At 36.5% G+C, this 25,220-nt stretch overlaps 1 protein-coding gene across 1 annotated transcript; it reads right to left on the bottom strand.

The window, feature by feature from the left end:
- Positions 1–737: 737 nt before the first annotated feature.
- LOC123542380 (calmodulin-like protein 4) lies at positions 738–21,931 on the bottom strand. The gene is made up of 6 exons (XM_053531909.1): positions 21,824–21,931; positions 21,692–21,722; positions 17,484–17,621; positions 16,559–16,651; positions 14,071–14,160; positions 738–2,019 (listed from the first exon to the last, which is right to left on the bottom strand). Exons 1-6 carry the CDS (start codon positions 21,824–21,826, stop codon positions 1,925–1,927), a joined length of 450 nt encoding a protein of 149 aa, XP_053387884.1. The 5' UTR covers positions 21,827–21,931; the 3' UTR covers positions 738–1,924.
- Positions 21,932–25,220: the final 3,289 nt, after the last annotated feature.

The raw sequence follows: 25,220 nt of genomic DNA, 5'->3' as shown, positions 1-25,220 counted from the left end.
CTACATACCAAATATCAAAGGCCCAGGCCTTGAACATTCAGACAAGATTTTTTTCCTATGTAAATATATTTGTTAAAGTTTGGATCCCAGTGCAGGGCCTCTTTTAACCTCAGGGGCATAATTTGAACAAATTCGGTAGTGGATTACTAGGCTATGCAACATATCAAATGCCTATGCCTTGCAGTTTCAGGCAAGAAGATTATTAAAGTTCTTTCCAATATAATGTCTTGAAGTTTCAGGAGAGAAGATTTTTAAAGTTTTTTCCTATATAAGTCTATGTAAAACTTGGGACCCCCTGGGGGGTCTCTTTTCAACCCAGTGGGATAATTTGGACAATCTTGGTAGATGACCGCAAGGCAATGCATTATACCAAATATCAAAAGCATAGGTCTTACAGTTTCAAACAAGATTTTTCAAAGTTTTTTGTCCTATACAAGTCTATGTTAAACTTAAGTACCCCCGGGGCAAGGCCTCTTTTCATCCCAGGGTTATAATTTGAATAATCTTGGTAAAGGACTACTAGGTAATGTCACATACCTAATATACAAGCCCTATGCCCTGTGGTTTTTGAAGGGGATGGGCAGCTAAGGATCATTCCTTTGAAGTTTGGTGTAATTTCTTTCAGAACATGTTAAAGGACGGGCGACGCACGACGGTCATTGAGCAGTCATAAAAGCTCACCATGAGCCTTTGGCTTCGGTGAGCTATAATGTAAAAACGAAAAGAAAATACACAAATACAAACAAATAATATATTCTTTATAAAACTGATATGTTCAATATTTCAACACAAAAATACATCACATGTCAAATAAATTTTAGCCAAAAGAAGTTCGCCAAAGTAAATAAAATATAAATGGAATGCTTCCAAATAAAATGCAACAGCTACAGTGCTCCCTCTTTAAACCAACACCTTTTAGGAGACGGAATATTTGGTTGATGTTCGGAGGAAGTTGTTGCAGAGAGGTAAAATAAAGAACAATTAGCATATTTTAGAGTCAGCAGCAAGTGTTGTTGCAAGGAGGGAAGTACTTGCTCAGAGCGCCGCTGTAGAGAGGGAGCACTGTAGTGTACACAAACGATATTCAAGACTTGCATCAATAAAAACCTAAAACAAGTGAATAAAAGCCTTTAATTTCTGCACTTGTATTCCCTGTGATATTTCAGTCTGCTGTATGTTTGATCAAAATGCAGACAATATAGCTATATAACTATTATGCAAAAGTTGTATATTTGCACAGTTGAGAACACAAATTGTGCAAACAATTTAAGAATAGGGTATTGATAACTTAAGACTATGCCCGTTGTGTATAGCTTTATATAATATCACATTTTGGAATCTGCATTACAAGTACGTCTTGTATATCTGTTTAAGTATTAAAGAAAATAATGGGAAGAGAATCCTCTAATTTTATTACAGTTTTTTTTTTTAAACTTAACATTTCAGAAATATAAAGGCTATAGATATGTGTTATTTGCATTTTACGCTTCATTTTTTTATTTTATCAAAATTCACTCTAAAATTGAATGCAAATATTGTCCCAGTACAACAATATGTATCTGTTTCAAAACAAAGTCCATCAAAAAATAATTTTTGCTGTAGTTCACTAGTCAGGAGTTTTCACAAAAATTTCATAAAACATAAACTATATTCTGTGCTTTCAATAAACATTACACAGTAAATACAACAACCAGCCTTTGTTTCTGGATTTCTTTCTTAATAAATATTTCTGCTTAATACATCTATTCACTTAATTCTTTACTTTAAAGTGTTCATTTTATGTAAGGTACGAATCCATTTTACATCACGTGTGTCTTTTTGTATGTCTTAATCTTACAATATTTACTTCCATATATTTCAAGAATTTTCATTTTCTTTCTTTTCTTCATTAGTAATGTCAACTCTGTCAATAATGTCAGTTTTATCAATAGTCTGGCACGGGTTGAGCTATATTGTCTATGAAGTCACTGTATCGTATTTGCCCACCACTGACTCCGCCATCTCTGAATAACGCTTCCACTGGAATAAAAAAAAATGTATTTATTTTCATAATAAAATACATAAGAAAATCCTTTGGTAGCGTAGAACGCTACCAAGCAAACTAATAGCAGATTCAGTTTCACTGAGTTCATGAGAGGTAATGGAATGTGCAACATCCCTAACGCCCCCTTGCACCGGCTTTTATAGTAAATTTGAATCGACTCAACTGTTTCAAAGTACTAGAAAATATAACACCTGAATTCAAATACGGGGAACCTTATACTGCCGCATTACACCATTTGAAGCTTGTTGTTATCTTTGTTTGGGGTTTGACGTCATGTCAACACAATAAAATAAAGATTGGTTCACGCTCAACTAACAAAATAACAAATAATCTAAAAACGTTCCACAAGCTAGAAATAAGATCGCTACGTGTTGAATAATTAAGAAATGTTTTCAAGTTAATCAATTTTAAATCAATCGATTGATAGATCTCTTATTTGTTTAAGAATTTTAAAACAGGTTCGTCGCCATATTCATTGGGTTATAACATCACGTAACGGCAGTCACCCAATCGTAACAGGGACAAACAGTGGTTGCTTAACAGTACAGGCAAAGCTGACTGATAACTTATAAAGGGGGGGCTCCGAGGCCGAGTGGTTAGGTCGCTGACTTCAAATCACTTGCTCCTCATCGATGTAGGTTCGTTGAAATCTTCATGTGAGGAAGCTATCCAGCTGGCTTACGGAAGGTCGGTGGTTCTAACCAGGTGCCCCCCTCGTGGTGAAAGATTGCACGAAGGGACATCTGAGGATTTCCTCTACTATCAAAGGTGGAAAGTCGTCGCCATATGACCTATAATTGTACCGGTGCGACGTTAAACCAAACAATTAAATAAATAAACAGCAGCAATCTTTACGTGCCGAGGTGCGGCCCTAGAAATAATCCCCGTACTTGGATTCAGCGTTGTTATATTTTCTGGTCCTTTGGGATCACGGAGCTTATTCAACATCTATGTAACAGAATTCCGCTTAAGCCGGTGCTAAAAGGGCGTGTGGGAAAATGCACTATCCGCCACCTTGTGAACTGACTCAATCAATCCGAGTCTGCTATTATTTTGCTTGGATGCATTCTTTGCTTCCAAGGGATCTTCTCGCAGATTTTATTCCTTTCATTAGTCCAAGAAATGACTTCAGATGCAAGATCTTCTTCAGATCCTCATGGAAATCATTCACGTCGACTAGAGATCAAAATTTCACCATGTGAACTGTGTTTATCGTTGAATGAACCGGACAGATGCGAAAGCAAAGATCAAAGGACTAGTAAACTATTAGTCATGGGTTTTAATATTACTAATAATATAAGACACTAATATTCTACAATCATTTATCAATGGGCTGTTTTGGCCGCTTTGATGAAACAAAGTTAACAATGTGGAATGAGATTTTTCAAAAGTTGCAAGTCAAAGAGAACAATAACAAGGAATATCAAAATTATACAGCATTTTCCTACTGCATTACTAACAAAGTAAAAACCTTTTCTACATGCTTTAAAGATAACACTGATGTTTTTGTAGCAATGAATACTTTCTAGAACTCTTTGAATGGAAAGTTTTCTGGAATTCATGGAAATGAATCCTACTGATGGTACTGAAATGAATATTGCTGATGGAACTGAATTTTTATATAGAACTCATGGAAAATAATACTACTGACAAAACTAAAATAAATATATGTACTATGGATGGAACCACAGGCACCAGTATCGGACCTGGGACAAAGAATATGGCCTTGTTTTTCATCCTAAATGAGTTCAAAATGAAAAATATGTAATGAAATATGCCCCCCTACAAAAGATACATATGTCTACTGAAGGCCAGAATCTCGAAAATCGAGCCTGCGAGCAATGGGTTCACTTCCCGGACCGTTGTGAAATAAATTCTTTAGACAATTAAACAAACTACCTATCACTTTTTTCCTGTATACATTTAGCTACAAAATGAAACCGACCCAAAGTCTCTAGCCCTTCCCGTTCATGAAATATCTATCAGGAAACGAGTGATTTCCTGCTGAAAGTCCCTGGTAGATAAAAATGCGGCACAAAGAATCGGTACGTAAACATAGACTAAAGTATGGTTGTCCGCCGAGTACGGCTCAAATTCAATAAAAAATACTAAATAGTATAAATAAATACATAAACTAGGGCCACTCACAATCGTCAGTTGCATCTCAAACACGCGATATTAGCATTTCAAATTTTTCCACGGTCTTTCAACTGAATGCTACGCCATTGAACAAAATTCATTAGGTATTTTTAAACGCAATTTCTGATTGGCCAATAGCGACACACCTCCGACAGAATCGCAACGTTTCGTGCAAAATTACTCGGATATTATCGTATCGGTTTCAATGGCGGATAATACAATTGAAAGACCGACGGAAAAATAAAAAAGTAAATATAGTAGATGCTACTGACGGTGGTGAGTGGCCATCATTTACATATTTAGTAATACTTGTTATTAATGGCAAATGAATTTGACCCTTGCTAGTATGACAAACATCTTTTAGTCCGTGATTTCGTACCGTTTCGTTGTGCCACATTTCTATCTACCTGGAACTTGCAGCAGAAAGTCACTCGTTTTCTGATAGATATTTCATGAACGGGGAGGGCTAGAGACTTGGGGTCGGTCTCATTTTGTAGCTAAATGTACATGTGAAAGAGTGATAGGTAGTTTGTTCAAATGTCTAGAGAATTTATTTCACAACGGCATGGGAAGTGAACCCATTGCTCGCAGGCTCGATTCTCGAGATTCTGGCCTTCAGTAGACATATGTATCATTTGTGGGGGGGGGGGGGGGGGTCATATTTCATTACATATTTTTCATTTTGAACTCATTTACGATGAAAAACAAGGCCATATTCTTTGTCCCAGGTCCGATACTGGTGCCTGTGGATGGAACTGATTATTTTCTATAACTCTTGGGAATGAATACTACTGACAGAACAAGCAAATTCGATGAATTGGTATCCCCCGCCGAAAGGGTTTGTGGTGAGGAATGGCAAAAAAATATATCCGGCAAAAAGTTAAGGATGTTAATAAGAAGCAAATAATTTCATTAGTCAAAATCAATTTAACAGAAAACAGATGTTTAATTAAAGAGTACATAATAAATGTATGATTCTTTGATCCTGACTAAAGAATTTAGTTTGAATGGGATATGCTTACTGTAATAAGCTTAGCTTTTAAAATTAAATGCAGTTAATTGAAATATGAGCTTGAAGTTTAACTGGAACGAAATATTGTCTTTGAGTGGTTTGGCACCAGGTGTTGTTGTTTAACATGTACATTTGAACTTAAAGAAACAGATGTCCTTATGAGAACACTGGTAAGATATCTTGAACATGACTGAGGGCAAGGCTTGTGCAGTCACAACTTAACATGTTGAAGATTTGAACATTTAAAAAAAAAAAGAAAAAAAAGAAATGGAAATATATATATGTATATATATTTATTTTTTAAGGGTGTGGGGGTGCGGGGGAACTGGAGAGGAAATAAAATTTCACATGTTGATTATAAATATTGATGGAAAATTAAAAATGAAAAACAAGAGGGTCATGATGATCCTGGATCGCTCACCAGAGTAATATGAGCTACATGTTTCTAATGTCAAACTGATGATTTTTAGAAATTTGTTGGAAGATTTTCCGATGTACAATCAAGTAACCCCTTGGGCGGGGCCAATTTTACCCCGGGGGTCATGATTTGAACAAAGTTTGTAGAAGTCTACTAGGAAATGTTACATATCAAATATCTAAGATCTAGGCCTTCTGGTTTATTTTTAGCAAATTTATGAAGATTTCCCTATGTACAATCAAGTAACCCCTGGGGCTGGGTCAATTTGACCCTGGGGGGTCAAGATTTGAACAAATTTTGTAGAGGTCCACTAGGCAATGCTACATGTCAAATATCTAAGCTCTAGGCCTTCTGGTTTATTTTTAGAAAATTTTGAAGATTTTCCAATGTACAATCAAGTAACCCCTGGGGCGGGGCCAATTTTACCCCGGGGGTCATGATTTGAACAAAGTTTGTAGAAGTCTACTAGGAAATGTTACATATCAAATATCTAAGATCTAGGCCTTCTGGTTTATTTTTAGCAAATTTATGAAGATTTCCCTATGTACAATCAAGTAACCCCTGGGGCTGGGTCAATTTGACCCTGGGGGGGTCAAGATTGAACAAATTTTGTAGAAGTCTATTAGGCAATGCTACATGTGAAATATCTAAGCTCTAGGCCTTCTGGTTTATTTTTAGAAAATTTTGAAGATTTTTCTATGTACAATCAAGTAACCCCATGGGGCTGGGTCAATTTGACCCCGGGGGTCATGATTTGAACAAATTTTGTAGAAGTCTACTAGGCAATGCTACATGTCAAATATCTAAGATCTAGGCCTTCTAGTTTATTTTTAGAAATTTTTTGAAGATTTTTCTATGTAAAATCAAGTGACCCCTGGAGCGGGGTCAATTTTGACCCAGGGGTCATGATTTGAATAAATTTTGTAGAGGTCCACTAGGCAATGCTACATGTGAAATATCTAAGCTCTAGGCCTCCTGGTTTATTTTAAGAAAATTTTTAATGATTTTCCTAAGTAAAATCAAGTGACCCCTAGGGCTGGGTCAATTTTGACCCCAGGGGTCATGATTTGAAAAAAATTTTGTAGAGGTCCACTAGGCAATGCTACATGTGAAATATCTAAGCTCTAGGCCTTCTGGTTTATTTTTAGAAAATTTTTAATGATTTTCCTAAGTAAAATCAAGTGACCCCTGGGGCTGGGTCAATTTTGACCCCAGAGGTCATGATTTGAAAAATTTTTGTAGAGGTCCACTAGGCAATGCTGCATGTGAAATATCTAAGCTCTAGGCCTTCTGGTTTATTTTTAGAAAATTTTGAAGATTTTTCTATGTACAATGAAGTAACCTCATGGGGCGGGGTCATTTTGACCCCGGGGGTCATGATTTGAACAAATTTTGTAGAAGTCTATTAGGCATTGCTACAGGTCAAATATCTAAGATCTAGGCCTTCTGGTTTATTTTTAGAAAATTTTTGAAGATTTTCCTATGTAAAATCAAGTGACCCCTGAAGCGGGGTCAATTTTGACCCCGGGGGTCATGATTTGAACAAATTTTGTAGAGGTCCACTAGGCAATGCTACATGTGAAATATCTAAGCTCTAGGCCTTCTGGTTTATTTTGAGAAAACTTCTGAAGATTTTCCTATGTAAAATCAAGTGACCCCTGGGGCAGGGTCAATTTTGACCCTGGGGTCATGATTTGAACAAACTTTGTAGAGGTCTACTAGGAAATGTTACATATCAAGTATCTAAGATCTAGGCCTTCTGGTTTATTTTTTAGCAAATTTATGAAGATTTCCCTATGTACAATCAAGTAACCCCTGGGGCTGGGTCAATTTGACCCTGGGGGGGTCAAGATTGAACCAATTTTGTAGAGGTCCACTAGCCAATGCTACATGTGAAATATCTAAGCTCTAGGCCTTCTGGTTTATTTTTAGAAAATTTTGAAGATTTTTCTATGTACAATCAAGTAACCCCATGGGGCGGGGTCAATTTGACCCGGGGGTCATGATTTGAACAAATTTTGTAGAAGTCTACTAGGCAATGCTACATGTCAAATATCTAAGATCTAGGCCTTCTAGTTTATTTTTAGAAATTTTTTGAAGATTTTCTATGTAAAATCAAGTGACCCCTGGAGCGGGGTCAATTTTGACCCAGGGGTCATGATTTGAATAAATTTTGTAGAGGTCCACTAGGCAATGCTACATGTGAAATATCTAAGCTCTAGGCCTTCTGGTTTATTTTAAGAAAATTTTTAATGATTTTCCTAAGTAAAATCAAGTGACCCTAGGGCTGGGTCAATTTTGACCCCAGGGGTCATGATTTGAACAAATTTTGTAGAGGTCCACTAGGCAATGCTACATGTGAAATATCTAAGCTCTAGGCCTTCTGGTTTATTTTAGAAAATTTTTAATGATTTTCCTAAGTAAAATCAAGTGACCCCTGGGGCTGGGTCAATTTTGACCCCAGGGGTCATGATCTGAACAATTTTTGTAGAGGTCCACTAGGCAATGCTGCACGTGAAATATCTAAGCTCTAGGCCTTCTGGTTTATTTTTAGAAAATTTTGAAGATTTTTCTATGTACAATGAAGTAACCTCATGGGGCGGGGTCATTTTGACCCTGGGGGTCATGATTTGAACAAATTTTGTAGAAGTCTATTAGGCAATGCTACATGTCAAATATCTAAGATCTAGGCCTTCTGGTTTATTTTTAGAAAATTTTTGAAGATTTTCCTATGTAAAATCAAGTGACCCCTGAAGCGGGGTCAATTTTGACCCCAGGGGTCATGATTTGAACAAATTTTGTAGAGGTCCACTAGGCAATGCTACATGTGAAATATCTAAGCTCTAGGCCTTCTGGTTTATTTTGAGAAAATTTTTGAAGATTTTCCTATGTAAAATCAAGTGACCCCTGGGGCAGGGTCAATTTTGACCCTGGGGTCATGATTTGAACAAATTTTGTAGAGGTCTACTAGGTAATGCTACATGTGAAATATCTAAGCTCTAGGCCTTCTGGTTTATTTTTAGAAAATTTTTGAAGATTTTCCTATGTAAAATCAAGTGACCCATGGGGCGGGGTCAATTTTGACCCCGGGGTCATGATTTGAATAATTTTAGTAGAGGTCCACTAGGCAATGCTACAAGTCAAATATCTAAGCTCTAGCGCTTCTGGTTTTTGAGAAGAAGATTTTTAAAGATTTTCCTATGTAAAATCAAGTGACCCCTGGAGCGGGGTCAATTTTGACCCAGGGGTCATGATTTGAATAAATTTTGTAGAGGTCCACTAGGCAATGCTACATGTGAAATATCTAAGCTCTAGGCCTCCTGGTTTATTTTAAGAAAATTTTTAATGATTTTCCTAAGTAAAATCAAGTGACCCCTAGGGCTGGGTCAATTTTGACCCCAGGGGTCATGATTTGAAAAAAATTTTGTAGAGGTCCACTAGGCAATGCTACATGTGAAATATCTAAGCTCTAGGCCTTCTGGTTTATTTTTAGAAAATTTTTAATGATTTTCCTAAGTAAAATCAAGTGACCCCTGGGGCTGGGTCAATTTTGACCCCAGAGGTCATGATTTGAAAAATTTTTGTAGAGGTCCACTAGGCAATGCTGCATGTGAAATATCTAAGCTCTAGGCCTTCTGGTTTATTTTTAGAAAATTTTGAAGATTTTTCTATGTACAATGAAGTAACCTCATGGGGCGGGGTCATTTTGACCCGGGGGTCATGATTTGAAACAAATTTTGTAGAAGTCTATTAGGCATTGCTACAGGTCAAATATCTAAGATCTAGGCCTTCTGGTTTATTTTTAGAAAATTTTTGAAGATTTTCCTATGTAAAATCAAGTGACCCCTGAAGCGGGGTCAATTTTGACCCCGGGGGTCATGATTTGAACAAATTTTGTAGAGGTCCACTAGGCAATGCTACATGTGAAATATCTAAGCTCTAGGCCTTCTGGTTTATTTTGAGAAAACTTCTGAAGATTTTCCTATGTAAAATCAAGTGACCCCTGGGGCAGGGTCAATTTTGACCCTGGGGTCATGATTTGAACAAACTTTGTAGAGGTCTACTAGGAAATGTTACATATCAAGTATCTAAGATCTAGGCCTTCTGGTTTATTTTTAGCAAATTTATGAAGATTTCCCTATGTACAATCAAGTAACCCCTGGGGCTGGGTCAATTTGACCCTGGGGGGGTCAAGATTGAACCAATTTTGTAGAGGTCCACTAGCCAATGCTACATGTGAAATATCTAAGCTCTAGGCCTTCTGGTTTATTTTTAGAAAATTTTGAAGATTTTTCTATGTACAATCAAGTAACCCCATGGGGCTGGGTCAATTTGACCCCGGGGGTCATGATTTGAATAAATTTTGTAGAAGTCTACTAGGCAATGCTACATGTCAAATATCTAAGATCTAGGCCTTCTAGTTTATTTTTAGAAATTTTTTGAAGATTTTTCTATGTAAAATCAAGTGACCCCTGGAGCGGGGTCAATTTTGACCCAGGGGTCATGATTTGAATAAATTTTGTAGAGGTCCACTAGGCAATGCTACATGTGAAATATCTAAGCTCTAGGCCTTCTGGTTTATTTTAAGAAAATTTTTAATGATTTTCCTAAGTAAAATCAAGTGACCCCTAGGGCTGGGTCAATTTTGACCCCAGGGGTCATGATTTGAACAAATTTTGTAGAGGTCCACTAGGCAATGCTACATGTGAAATATCTAAGCTCTAGGCCTTCTGGTTTATTTTTAGAAAATTTTTAATGATTTTCCTAAGTAAAATCAAGTGACCCCTGGGGCTGGGTCAATTTTGACCCCAGGGGTCATGATCTGAACAATTTTTGTAGAGGTCCACTAGGCAATGCTGCACGTGAAATATCTAAGCTCTAGGCCTTCTGGTTTATTTTTAGAAAATTTTGAAGATTTTTCTATGTACAATGAAGTAACCTCATGGGGCGGGGTCATTTTGACCCTGGGGGTCATGATTTGAACAAATTTTGTAGAAGTCTATTAGGCAATGCTACATGTCAAATATCTAAGATCTAGGCCTTCTGGTTTATTTTTAGAAAATTTTTGAAGATTTTCCTATGTAAAATCAAGTGACCCTGAAGCGGGGTCAATTTTGACCCCAGGGGTCATGATTTGAACAAATTTTGTAGAGGTCCACTAGGCAATGCTACATGTGAAATATCTAAGCTCTAGGCCTTCTGGTTTATTTTGAGAAAATTTTTGAAGATTTTCCTATGTAAAATCAAGTGACCCCTGGGGCAGGGTCAATTTTGACCCTGGGGTCATGATTTGAACAAATTTTGTAGAGGTCTACTAGGTAATGCTACATGTGAAATATCTAAGCTCTAGGCCTTCTGGTTTATTTTTAGAAAATTTTTGAAGATTTTCCTATGTAAAATCAAGTGACCCATGGGGCGGGGTCAATTTTGACCCCGGGGTCATGATTTGAATAATTTTAGTAGAGGTCCACTAGGCAATGCTACAAGTCAAATATCTAAGCTCTAGCGCTTCTGGTTTTTGAGAAGAAGATTTTTAAAGATTTTCCTATGTAAAATCAAGTGACCCCTGGGGCGGGGTCAATTTTGACCCCGGGGTCACCCGGGTGACCAAGGCAAGTGGGCGACCAGGTGTGGGTGCGCAACTTCACATGTTTATAATAAATGTTCACAGAAAATAATGAAAGAAATTTAATGAAATTCTGCCAAATGTCAAGTTTGTTATGTACAAATATGTGGATTTTTAGACAATTAAAGGGCAATAACTCTGCAGTTACAAAAGAAATCCATACGAAATTGTGTGTGCACAACCACATTATAGTGCTCTAAATTCTGTTAAAGTTTCATAGTTCAAGGTCAAATATATCAAAAGTTATGATGCAGAAATTGCCATATTTATAGTACCCTATATAGTTAACACTAGAAACTTCTAAGGGCCATAACTCTGGTGTTACTTGGGCAATCTGACTGAAACTTGACGGGCCGCAAGAACTCATAGTGGTGAACAGGTATATGAAGTTTTAAATAAATATTCCCAACCATTTCCTAGATATGGCTCCGGACGGACGGACGGACAACGCCAAAACTATATCCCTCCGACTTTCGTCGGGGGATAACAAAATATTGTGTAGAACTCATTGAAATAAATACTATGAATGGAACTGAATATTTTCTAGAACCTAGGAAATAATTCTTCTCCCGCAACAACTGAATACTTCCCATGACTCAATTAATGGAACTGAAGACTTCCTTAACGACATGCAAATGAATACATTTGTACTTGCAAGAAGGAATAGTTTCTATACCCCATATAACTGAATACCTTTTCGACCCCGTGGAACTAAATATTTTGTTGACCTCATGGAACTGAATACGTTCTAGACCTAATGGAACTGAAAACTTCTAAATTTCATGGAAATATATTTTCTTGACCTACCGGAACAAAATACTTTCTGGACCTTATGGAACTGAATACATTCTGGACCTAATGGAAACAAATATTTTAGACCCCCATGTAACTGAAAACTTTCTACACCTCATGGGACTAAATACCTTCTACATTTCATGGAACTGAATACTTTCTAGACCCTATGAAACTGAATGTTTTCTGGACCTAATGGAAATGAATATTTTTAGACCCCATGGCACGAACTGAACACTTCCTACACCCCATGGGGCTGAATACTTTTTACATTTTATGGAATTGAATATTTTCTAGACACCATGGAACTGAATACTTTCTAGACCTAATGGAATCTAACACTTGCCTAGACCCCATGAGACTGAATACTTTCTAGAATTTATAGAAGTGAATTCTGTCTAGACCCAACGGAACTGAATAATTTCAAGATCCCATGAATCTTGAGTACTTTCTAGACTTTTGTGAACTGAAAATGTTCTAGACCCCACTGAATTGATTACTTTCTAGATCCCATGGAACTGAATACTTTATAGACCCCATAGAACTGAATAATTTCTAGAACTCATGGAACTGAATACTTTCTAGAACTCATGGAACTGAATACCTCCTAGACCAAATGGAAATGAATACTTTTTAGAACTTATGGAACTGAATACTTTCTAGACCTTTGGGAACTGAAAATGTTCTGACTCCACATAACTGAATACTTTCTAGACCTCATGGAACTGAACACTTTCTAAACCACATGGAAATGAATACTGTAAATCACTTTATATTTGCGTGATTTTTATTTCTTGAATTCCCACACCCTGGATTATTCCGCGGATTTATGAATTCGCAACAGGAGGGTCAGAAATTTTAATTTGCAAAGGTTCTTATATTTGCAAAATTCTGATTCCGGAAGTCGTAATTACATTAATGCCCATTCTTCCATTCGATACCAAATTAATGAACGCCAAAGACTTGTTAAATACATGGTCTGTGACGGTTATTTCGTACAGGTATTAGTAATTGGTTACTTTATTCTCACAAATTGCTTTGTTCGACTGATATTGACTGAAAAGAGCTTTTTAATCTTTTACTCAATTACCGCGTGATTATTCTTGTTACATTTAATAGCTGATAAAATGTTCAAAGTTTGTTACAGTCATTTCGTAAATAGTTTAACATACAAGTATATAATACGATGGTATGACAAATTGTCCGCTAATGCCTACAGTTATCTAAACAAAATGTGTAAAAAAAAACGAGAAGATAAAGGTTTATATGGATCATCCCCTCAGGCAACCTGCTCTCTACTTGTTTGACACATAAAAAGTGCATAGAGGAGACGCTCTCCGTAATCTGTTATCATGTCATACATATCCCTGCCAGCTGCATGTAAATGTAGTTTCGATGATTTTTATTACACTTATTCATAATATATGATATATTGAAATAAACTTAAGTTGATTCAATAAATGTAAAGGCAGCCAGTATTCATTGCTGAACTTGACCGTATTTCGGACATTTTTCAGATATGGAACTAAATTCTTTCTAGACCTCATGAAAGATATACTCTATATACAGCGTGGAACTAAATTCTTTCTAGACCTCATGAAAGATATACTCTATATACAGCGTGGAACTAAATTCTTTCTAGACCTCATGAAAGATATACTCTATATACAGCGTGGAACTAAGTTCTTTCTAGACCTCATGAAAGATATACTCTATATACAGCGTGGAACTAAGTTCTTTCTAGACCTCATGAAAGATATACTCTATATACAGCGTGGAACTAAATTCTTTCTAGACCTCATGAAAGATATACTCTATATACATCGTGGAACTAAATTCTTTCTACCTCATGGAACTGAATACTTTTTAGATTTCATGAAACTGATTAATTTCTAGAACTTATGGAAGTGAATAAATTCTAGAACTTACAGAATGGAGTTGATTTTTCTTTTTATTTACAATTTCATAGAAATGACTTCTTCATTTTGAAAATTTTAAAACAAATCTTAAGGTATGTTACTTAAATGTTGTTTTCTTACCTTCTCTACGTGTCAGGCCCTCACCAAGGTTCAACAAAACATTCTTCACTTCATTTGTCTGCACATACCCTCTACCTTCTTTGTCATGTGCTAAAATGCAAAAATAAAGCCTGACAAAAGACTTTGAGTGATAATAGGTAATAAATCCAGAAAAAAACATGACAAAGAAAGAGTTTTGTCTTTTATTTTTTCCATAGGTTCTAAAGTTGGCTACTAGTATCATTTTTTGGAGGACACCGTAAGCCCTTGTAAAGCTTTAAAACTACCTTTTTATGCATAAGTGTTAAATTCATCTTCTTAAAACACAGAAAATCCAAAACTGCAAATGTGTTAATCATGGAATCCCTGCACGCCTGACTGTCACAAGTGTCACAAGCAGTCTTAAGAGCAGTAACTTTGTTTGTTACGGACATATTTATAAATACGAAATTATCTCCCTTGAATCTATTTTACTGTCTATATCCAAATGTTGTGTCTGATCTTTAACTTTCTTACTGACAAGATAGGTCAACAAAATACAGAGGATTACACTCCTGCAGATTGGATAATACAGTTGATACTCGGTACCTCAAATTACACGGGATCAAAACTTTTACTTCAAGAATTCAGGGTTGCCACTTACTTAGTTGAGAAAATTAAATTCCCTGACCTTTCCATGACATTTCCCTGACTAAACCATATTTTTCCCAGACCAATACCACCACATTTTTTGGCCTCCTCCTCCCCAACAGCCGTCCAATCCACCCTTTTGTATTTATTCTGTTTCAGATATAACAAACTTTCATTAACAACTACCAAAATATATTAGTGCAAACATTATAATGATGATGTAGTCAGTAACAATAATTGACCCGGCTTGACTGGACTAATTTACACCAAAATGTGTATGAAAATACTTATAAATACTGCTTGAAAACTGTGATAGCCACTGAAAATTTTAAACATCAACCTAGAATTTCATTTTTCCCTGACTTTTCACTGACTTCTCTAATATCTCATTTTTCACTGACCATTATCAAAACTTCCCTGACAATTCACTGACCTTGAAAAAAAAAAATTTCCTGACTTTTCAAAGTAAGTGGCAACCCTGAAGAGAACCGAAATTTGATTTAAAGTGATATTTTGTGAAGGTGTTTTTGGGACAGGACTTGAAAAAGTCTTCAAGATAGCCGGAACTTTGTGATAAGCCTGAGGTCGAGATAGAATTTCAATTGTATTTATATCATCCCTTATATTCCTATGTACACATACTATTTGTAGAGCACTCGAATGAATAAAACTGTTTTGAAATCAATAATCACTTTTCTGTGACAATTTGAATGACAAGAGCTGTCAGTGGACAGCGTGCTCGACTATTCTCAGTGCTTGATAGTATAATATAAGCAATGAGTAAAACTTTAACATTACTATAAGCATATTCTAAGTCGAAAAGGGGCCATAATTCAGTTAAAATGCTTGATAGAGTTGCCTCCTCCTTTTTTACAGACAGGGGTCATGATGGTAAACAAGTATGCAAAATACGAAAGCAATATCTCAATGGACTTTGAAAATATTTGGGGTGGTACGCAAACTTTAACATTTATTCTAAGTAGAAAAGGGGCCATAATTCAGTCAAAATGCTTGATAGAGTTGCCTCCTCCTTTTTACAGACTTGGGTCATGATGGTAAACAAGTATGCAAAATATGAAAGCAATATCTCAATGGACTTTGAAAATATTTGGGGTGGTACGCAAACTTTAACATTTATTCTAAGTAGAAAAGGGGCCATAATTCAGTCAAAATGCTTGATAGAGTTGCCTCCTTTTAACAGACTGGGGTCATGATGGTAAACACGGATGCAAAATATGAAAGCAATATCTCAATGGACTTTGAAAATATTTGGGGTGGTACGCAAACTTTAACATTTATTCCAAGTCGAAAAGGGGCCATAATTCAGTCAAAATGCTTGATAGAGTCGCCTCCTCCTTTTTACAGACTGGGGTCATGATGGTAAACAAGTATGCAAAATATGAAAGCAATACCTCAATGGACTTTGAAAATATTTGGGGTGGTACGCAAACTTTAACATTTATTCTAAGTAGAAAAGGGGACAGAATTCAGTCAAAATGCTTCATAGAGTTGCCTCCTCTTTTTTACAGACTCGGGTCATGATGGTAAACAAGTATGCAAAATATGAAAGCAATATCTCAATGGACTTTGAAAATATTTGGGGTGGTACGCAAACTTTAACATCTGTGTGACGCTCATGTTCACGCTAACGATAACGCTCACGCAGACGCCAGGGCGAGTAGGATAGCTCCCCTATTCTTCGAATAGTTGAGCTAAAAAACTGTTACAATACAAATACCAGAATGAGAAAAGAATCTCCTTTTGAAGACACTGATTAACTCCCAGTTGAACATAAAAGTCATAAAAGTCTGAAAGAAGTGATTAACTCCCTTTAAAATACCAATAATTGCAATGTATAAAGAAAATATGGGACATTTACCTCTGAAAGCATTGGTTATCTCCCTTATGGCATTTTCCTTTGTATTGTGTTCATGCATCACTTCCAAAAACGATGCAAAATCTATCTTTCCATCTGCAATAACAAAAAAAAAAAAACGCATATATATACATTAAAGATGTATCATGGAATAAAATTTAGCACAGAGAATCTTCTTGCATGTCCTTTATAGCTGCTCGCCTTCAGTTTGGTTGAAAAAAATTAAATTTCCCAAAAGCAACATTTTTGTAACAAGAATATAAAATGAAAAGGTATAATCAACAAAATAAGCGAAAATCTACGTAGCATTTTTGAGAAAATTGCTGATGAAAACAAGTTTGCGGATTCACAGCACTATATGGCTATATACCGAAAATTAATAAACCGTTTGCAACGCTTTACTTTTTCCTATATACCGGTAACCATACAGTGCGGTAAATCCATAAACCTTTGTGCGGGCGAGCAGCTTTAAGAAATAAAATAAAAAAGCTTCAAAACTATCAGTCGCTATGCTAACTCTTGTACTATCTTTAGAACACCACTATTTGGCATTTAACAAAAAATGGGCCAAAAATATCAGATACAAAAAACAGGAAAAATATGTATTATAATAGAAAAGCCAAGTAACAATATTCTCAGATATTTGGTAATACCGATATGTTATTTATTAAAAAATTAAAGAACGGTCTTAAACTTTTCTCGTGTTCGGGTGAGATATTCTCCCCTCCCACCCTTGTACTAAAATTCAAATTTCATGTGTAAAATCTGGAATAAACATAACTGCATGGGTTATTCCAGATAAAATATAATGTTTTCATTCATAAAAAAAAAGTCCTATAGTGGAGAAATGTAAATTAGTACATTGTGCAATGGTTTGCAGTAAAATTTACACTACAAAGTTTTAACAAACCATATTGCAAAAACAAACCTTTCACATATTTCTGAAAGTAGTTATGTATTTCCTCTTCTGTCGGACTGTATGACAAGGACCTCATGATGGTTCCCATCTCTTGTTCACTAGTCGTATACCCTCGCTTTGCGATGAAGAAGAAACATTCCTTGAACACTGGAAAAAAGAGACAGCTATTCATAACTTTATCATGATATCACCATACATTAGGGGTTCTAACTGACTAATAAGAGAGCTACATTTTCGAGTAGTCCTGCCAGTATCCACTTGGGTATAATAATGTATATTTACAATGAACATAAAATTATAGTGACTTTAGAAGTAAGTATCACACTATTTAAGATATCATATTAAGATTTTTCACTGCACATGCTACAGATGATGCTACAAACAACAAAACTTTGAAGTTCCATTGAAATATCATATGTATTTAATACCTTTATTTTAGTTTAAAGTTAGAGATTTTACACAAGGAATCTATGATAAAATACGAGTAAAATGTAATCATTACCCGAGTGAAATTAAAGTATCATTCTGCAATGTTTTGGACATTTATGAATACAAGTATTTATAAATGTGCATTACAGCTAAACAGAAAGTTGTTGGTCTGGTGGACATGACTGGAAAATTTTGACTCGGTCTGCTGATTCATAATCCAGATGCGGTCCGACTGACCAGCATTTATCATACCCACCCCCCACCAGGCCCCAGAGAACCGCAACATCTCAAGACAACACATCAAAATGGTGCCACTAACATATTATGCCGGGGCAGAACCTATAAAAAATGTAAATTTTCAGTAACGCCCGACAATCGTAGTGAAAAGAAAGTGTTGACCAAACATTTAATGAGAAATGGATTGAAAATGGCGTCTTGCTCGTATATGATGGAGAAAAGCAACATATGTGGTGCAATGACATTTTTTCGGTCTGGCATATTCTTTTCTCGGCCTGGTAGATTTTTAAACATTGCTGGACCTAATACTCAGCCATTTTTTCCAAATTTCCTGATGTCTGCAGCTGAATAACTGGAAGCTTTTCTTACAACTAATCCACAGTGATTGAATTATATCTAATAATGAATGTAGCATTACCTACATATTTGAACTGTTTTATACAATTGGTATATATGAATACATTTGATGAGGAGTTCCTACTTTGAAAGAAAAAAATATGAGCCACGCCATGAGAAAATCAACATAGTGGCTTTGCGACCAGCATGGATCCAGACTAGCCTGTGCATTCACGCAGTCTGGTCAGGATCCATGCGGTTCACTTTCAAAGCCTATTGCTATGACAGAAACCAATAGCGAACAGCATGGATCCTGACCAGACTGCGCGAATGTGCAGGCTGGTCTAGATCCATGCTGGTCGCAAATGCACTTTGTTGGTTTTCCCATGGCGTGGCTCATATTGTGAAGTTTGCCATCTATAATTGCCTTATCATAGTTATAATGTGATAGTGAATGGAAAATAAAATTATTTTATTTCATTTATAGACCAAGAAGTATTAAGTGTTAAATGACTCACTTAATGAGTAAAGCATTTTTATTTGCTTTAAATTAAAGATACATTTTTATCTGTTTTAAGGTATTAGGTCCATAATAGAGTACCTCCTTTTTGAAGAGTATTCAATTCCTACCATATACCTACTTTGACAGCAATTTTCAGGGAAGGTGGGGGGTGGGGAGTAGGTTCAAGCCCTACTGGGACCAAATTTTTTTTTCATTGTTTTTCTTTTTTCTAGTAAGTTTTTACTTCTTTCAAGACTTGTTATTGATTTATTGAACAAAAATGGAAAAAAATTCATTTGATATGCGATTTCATGCTGTTAAAAGTGAATTTACCTGTGAAACAGAAGGGGTAGAGTTAGACATCTTTAAAAATACTAAGTTACATGCGGTAAAAGTTCTCTAATTTGCCTTCATTCTTTAGATTACATATTGTGGAAGAAATGTAGGTAGGTTTTACTTCTGCCCCAAGGTTATTTTTGAATGAAGTGAGCAAAATTCAAAACAGACCCACAGGATTCAACCATAGTTTTTCGATATTGGAGTTGGAATTCTGTCTGATTAAATCTGTTTACGTGAGGCACCCTAGAAAAAATGATACTGACAGTTTTTATTTTAATAAAATCTGGAAATTAGATCCCTCGGAAGCATCGAGAACGAGGCAAAAAGTGAAAATTGCAGACTCGGTTTGATTGAGTCTGTTCATGGGCAGTAAGTTTTATGATTGTTTACCAATAGTTTGATGTTTCTTTCATAAAAAATAGTGGAATAATAAATTCTCTGAAAACGTTTAGGATAAAGGCCACCACTTTGAAATTTGTCTCTACTTGAGCTTTAGGAAGTACCATAAATTACACAAAATTTATAAAAAAAACGGCACGGTAAAAGTTTTTAAAAATTTGCATATAAGTGCAAAGCACAGTCAACCGTAAGAATATACCAAGCAAATGCCATTTTTTAAATATTGCTATTAGGGGCCTAATACCTTAAATAAGTAACATTTCCAGACTATGTACACAATATGTCAACAGAAAGCTCCAAATTTAAAGGCGACTTTTTTCATAGCGCAGTTTGTACTTTATTTACAAATGGTTAAAAGAACTTGTACAAGAGGGTCATGATGACCCTGGATCGCTCACCTGAGTAATATGAGTAATAAATCACCAGAAAGCTCATAATTTTCGGTATTATTTGATATTTTGTTTACATAAATCAATGAGGAATTGAATCCCATTTCGATACATGTATAAGTTTTATTTGAATTTATGTCCAATTCGTTAAAAATAACCGGCATTTAAACATATAGCATGCAAAAGGTCAGCAGCGATGAGTATATCATTGGAGACTGCTTACACTATTTTGGTCTTCTGAGTGTTTGACGTGAGCGGGGATAATGCCCATATGAAAAAAAAATTATCTCAATATTTCCTAGGATCGCGTCAAATTAGTTGGAGTTGGACTACCGCTATATAGTGTAATGTTTGACACCCTCCTCACTGTAAATCCCTATTTATTGGTGGCTAATACCGGAAAATGGGATTTATCCTATAAGGTCGATATGGAGAATCACTCATTCACCAGTGTTCACCTCATTCTCACAGACACTTGGGGGTCAGCACCCCTCCCCCTAATAAAAATACTCGGTAGTAATGTCAACTGCCGTGATGGCCGAGAGAGTACAGGCGCTGGTTCTGTGAGCCTATCTTTGGGCAGGGCCGCGGGTTTGCTCCACGCTATGAGCCATCTTTTTTTCTGTTTTTAAATGATTTATATCTTGAGAATATATTGAGAATAAAAAGAAAATGAAAATATTAATATTAAAAAATGAAAAGAAAGAAAGCCCAGAGCGAACCCGCGGCCCTGCCCCAAAAAAGCATTCAGAACCAGCGTCTGTACTCTCTCAGCCATTGCTGCAGTTGACGTAATGTGTGAGTATTTTTATTATAACCACTAACGATAACGTCTGTGTCCCTGCTATGTGTAGTAAATTTGACTGCACAACATCAAGCTGGGATCTATTCTCCTATTCCTTGGACAAGCTATTTTGTGTTGAAAATGCTCGAAGTAAGTTGTCTTTAGTTTTTTCACGCATTGATAGTAATTGGGAGATTTTTTAACATATTGGAATGGTAACAGAAGTTGCTGTATGATCGAGACATGTGCTTGATTTAAAAGGCGAAAATATATAGGCTGAAGGTTGGCTTGGGCGGGGGGTCAGGTTCTGACCCCCAAGTGTCTGTGCTCATACCAGTCAGTGATGACCAAAATCAGATACATGTATAAATGTTGGTGCACAGGTCTGCCTTACTGACCATGCTGACAAAGATGACAAATCATGCAGAAAATATTCTACTTGATATACTGCAGCATATCAAAAATATCATAAATTTCAAAGTAAATTTTTAAAACCTACAAATGGAGCCGGATTATAATGCAGTGGTTAACGCATTTGCTTCATGACCAGAGGGTCGTGAGTTCGAGCCCTACCACAGCCATTAGGTTGTGTCCTTAGGCAAGACACTTAAAATCCACACATTGCCTCTCTCTACGGGGTGGGTTACATCTAGAGTGAGTTTACATGTCTATGTCCCTGACAAAGGGTTTGACATTAAATGGGAAATAAAAAAAAATAAAAATAAATAAATTATGGGTGTGGTCAAATTAGTAATTTGACAGGTGTGTAAGCAAGGATAGAAAACAAAGATAAAATACTTACAATCAATATCATTCTGACTGAAAAACTTCGCCTGAAATGGAAAATAATGTCCAAGATATATGTGATCAAAACAAGCGTATAGATTTCAATAAACACGAAATAAAACAACGAAAAATATTTGTGACAACAAACCATCTCGTTTGGGACTGAAAGAGTAACTTCCCCTTGATATATAACATGGATAAAAAATATGCTAATGACCGGACTAAAATCATACGGAATCGGACACAGCCTGCATACATTGTCGCATACCAGAGGTCTGGTTCCCTGCACTCTGGCACATTTTGCCGATATTTGTGGTTTGGTTACATTACAGAAATCAAAAAGTAGTGAACCAATCAAAATCGTCCGTGAAAAGCGTGACCGCGTCCTTTAGTGTTGTTCAATGCCGACTTAACGAGGAATATATGAGCCGTGCCATGAGAAAACCAACATAGTGGGTTTGCGACCAGCATGGATCCAGAACAGCCTGCGCTTTCAAAGACTATTGTTATTAGAGAAACCATTAGCGGCCAGCATGGATCCTGACCAGACTGCGCGGATGCGCAGGCTGGTCTGGATCCATACTGGTCGCAAACACACTATGTTGGTTTTCTCATGGCACGGCTCATATTATTATTTACTGAGGTAATTTTCTTAACATCGAATAACAGAAATGAATCTTTATTAATCGCAATCATGGAGTATCGCCTTTATCCACCATTAACATGGGTTGGGAGGTGGACAAAAGCAGGAGGGAGATAATTTCAGTGATACGCTTTTCTGGGGAAGAAAGAATACTTTAAGTAATCTGAAGTTGCCGTGAATATATCTTGTAACTTAGGGAATAGAAGTGACGTGTTGGGCGAAGTTTGAGGGATTGTAACATATCTGTGACACTGGAGGTTTGACAGTAGTCAGCCTTAATCCAGTGAGCTGCCCGTCTCTGGTCTATCTGGTCTATGAGAATTTGCGTATAGAGTGACCACACTTCTGAGTCATATTCCATCTGGGGTCTAACGAGCGTACGTCTGGTAAGCCATGGACTTAATGGGTTCAGATTTGACCATGATGTTTCCGCGCAGAAACTCTAACGTTTGATTTGCTTTCTTAGTAGATTTATTGATGTGGGCCTCCCATATGAAAGATTATTTGATATATTCAAGCCGAGGTATTTAGCCGCGGTGACTGATCCGAGTAGGACTCCATGGAGGAAGTACTGGGGGAATAGGATGTTTCTTTCTTGTGACGTGGATAGTTTGACATTTGGAGGGGTTAAATTCCATATCCCATTCCAACTCCCGCTCTTCAAACATTTTTCAAGAGATCATTTTGGATGGGGTGACTGATTCAGTTGGAGATAACAGTTTGAGATAGACTGTTGTATCATCTGCAAAGAGACGAGACGGTCTTTGGAGTTAACATTTTGAGGGAGGTCAATAATTTCATATAAGCTAAAAAGAGCAGGGACCAAGGACGGACCCCTGGGGAACACCGGATGGGACTGGGATGGCATTGGAATTGTTGCCATTCAGGACAACTGATTGGATACCGTTATCAAGGAAAGTTTTAATCCACCTGAGAGTTTGACCTTTGACTCCATAAGTGTGCATTTTCAGTAACACTTTCTCATGGCTGACCTTATTGAAGGCCATACTGAAATCTAATAGTATGAGATTAACTTGTTCTTATCATAGATTGCGTTAACCAGGTCATTAACTAACGTACATTACTAGTTGAGTGACATATGATCTTTTTTCACGAAACCCATGTTGTATAGATCGTAGAGGATACTGTGGCTGGTGAAATGTTTTACAATTGAAGAGGAAACAATGTGTTCCAATACTTTGCACAGAACACATGTCAGAGAAATAGGCATGTAGTTGGCGGGGTTTGACCTTTCACCATTTTTGTAAACATGGAAAACATTTGCTGACTTCCACCGGGATGAAAGGGATCTCTCATCAAGGGATTTCTGGAATAAAACCTGTAGGACTGGGGCAAGTTCTTTAGATGAATATTTCAGTATTCATGATGGGTTTTAATTGATCAGGGCCAGTAGCCTTATATTGGGGTTTAGGTTATTGAGAAGTTTTCTCTTTCCAATTTGAGCTAACATTAATGTCAGGGATGAAATTACCATTTTGGTTGACAGACATGTCTTGCAAAGTCATTTTTCAGAGTGAGGAAATTCACAGGAGATATTTGGGGCTGAATACTGACTGAAACTACTTGTTCAGTAATGTGGCCTTCGCATTTTCCTCATGAGGAGTTTAGTATTGTTTGGAATGTTTTATTAATGAGTAAAGTTTCTTAGAATTTGGTCTACTTGGAAAGTTGGAATCAGTACTACGTAGATTTAGGATGTCTTCAAGATATTGGTGATAAGCCTCTGACCTTTTTCCGCACTAAGTGTTTTAGGTCTAGGAACTTTTTCCGGTCAGAAGACTTGTTTGATATCCTAACATTTTTAAAGGCCCTATTATGTCTTCTGATCATTATCTTAACGCTTTGATTTACGCAACGAAGATGTTCCATTACTGATGACTGTTTGGATGGAATCCATTTTTCTGTTAAGCTATTGCGTGTATGTGAAATCCTTTCCAACAACTCTTCTGTATTTACTTCGGAATATTTCCTTGAGAGGTCATAACCTGGTGATAGTCACTAAGTGACTGTTTTATGGCCTGCCAGTTAGCTTTCTTGTATCTTATGAAGCTTTTGGTAACAGATCCTTGCAGATGTATTGACTTTAACTTCAATTATGTTAAGCTTACAATAATGTTATGTTGCTAAGAAATATTTTCTATCCAGTGTATATCACTAAAGCTTAAATAAATTGTGTTAATGTTAATGCAAATTTCTATAAATGTAAGCAATGGCCATAATAATAAGATCAACTGCTGTCAATCACAGGACTTTTGTGAAAAAAAAAATGAAATGATCCTAGCCTAGATGACAGTGCGAACGAATATCAATATAGTGTTTCTTCAATTTATGTTACGAATTAGTTTTACCAAATATGATTTCTGATGTTTAATTGTTTCAAGTTTATAATCTATGTTAACTTATCAGCATATCATCTCCCACATGTATACTCTATTTGCATACCTTCATCTATCACTGAGCAGTCAAATACTCAAAATATGTTGGTTTGTTGACCACTCACTGTACGATGTTGTTATTGAAACGCGGCTTTGGATTGGTTGTAAAAGGTTTAGCGAAACCGGTCAGAGGCAATGTGACATAAGCTGATTGGATAAAAAAGTAGTGTTTACAATCATAGCCTCATTATTATTTTAAATAGCCTCTAAATTCTTTTCAAGGGACCTCCGTGGCCGAGTGGTTAAGGTTGCTGGCTTCAAATTACTTGCTTCTCATCGATGTGGGCTCGAGCCTCACTCGGGGCGTTGAATTCTTCATGTGAGGAAGCCATCAAGCTGGCTTACGGAAGGTCGGTGGTTCTACCCAGGTGCCCGCTCGTGATGAAATAATGCACGGAGGGGCACCTGGGGTCTTCCTAAACTATTACAGCTGGAAAGTCGCTTAG

The sequence above is a fragment of the Mercenaria mercenaria genome, chromosome 19, assembly GCF_021730395.1.
Source record: "Mercenaria mercenaria strain notata chromosome 19, MADL_Memer_1, whole genome shotgun sequence".
Taxonomy (NCBI): Eukaryota; Metazoa; Mollusca; class Bivalvia; order Venerida; family Veneridae; genus Mercenaria; species Mercenaria mercenaria.
This window is presented reverse-complemented; position numbering and strand designations above follow the sequence as displayed.

Bases quoted from the DNA above. Each gene is read 5' to 3' on its own strand.
- LOC123542380 (XM_053531909.1), bottom strand. The intron at 17,622-21,691 runs GTAAGTATTTTA...TCTTTTTTCCAG, and splicing joins CAGTCAGAATGATATTGATT to TGTTCAAGGAATGTTTCTTC. The intron at 14,161-16,558 runs GTAAATGTCCCA...TTTGCATTTTAG, and splicing joins GATAACCAATGCTTTCAGAG to CACATGACAAAGAAGGTAGA.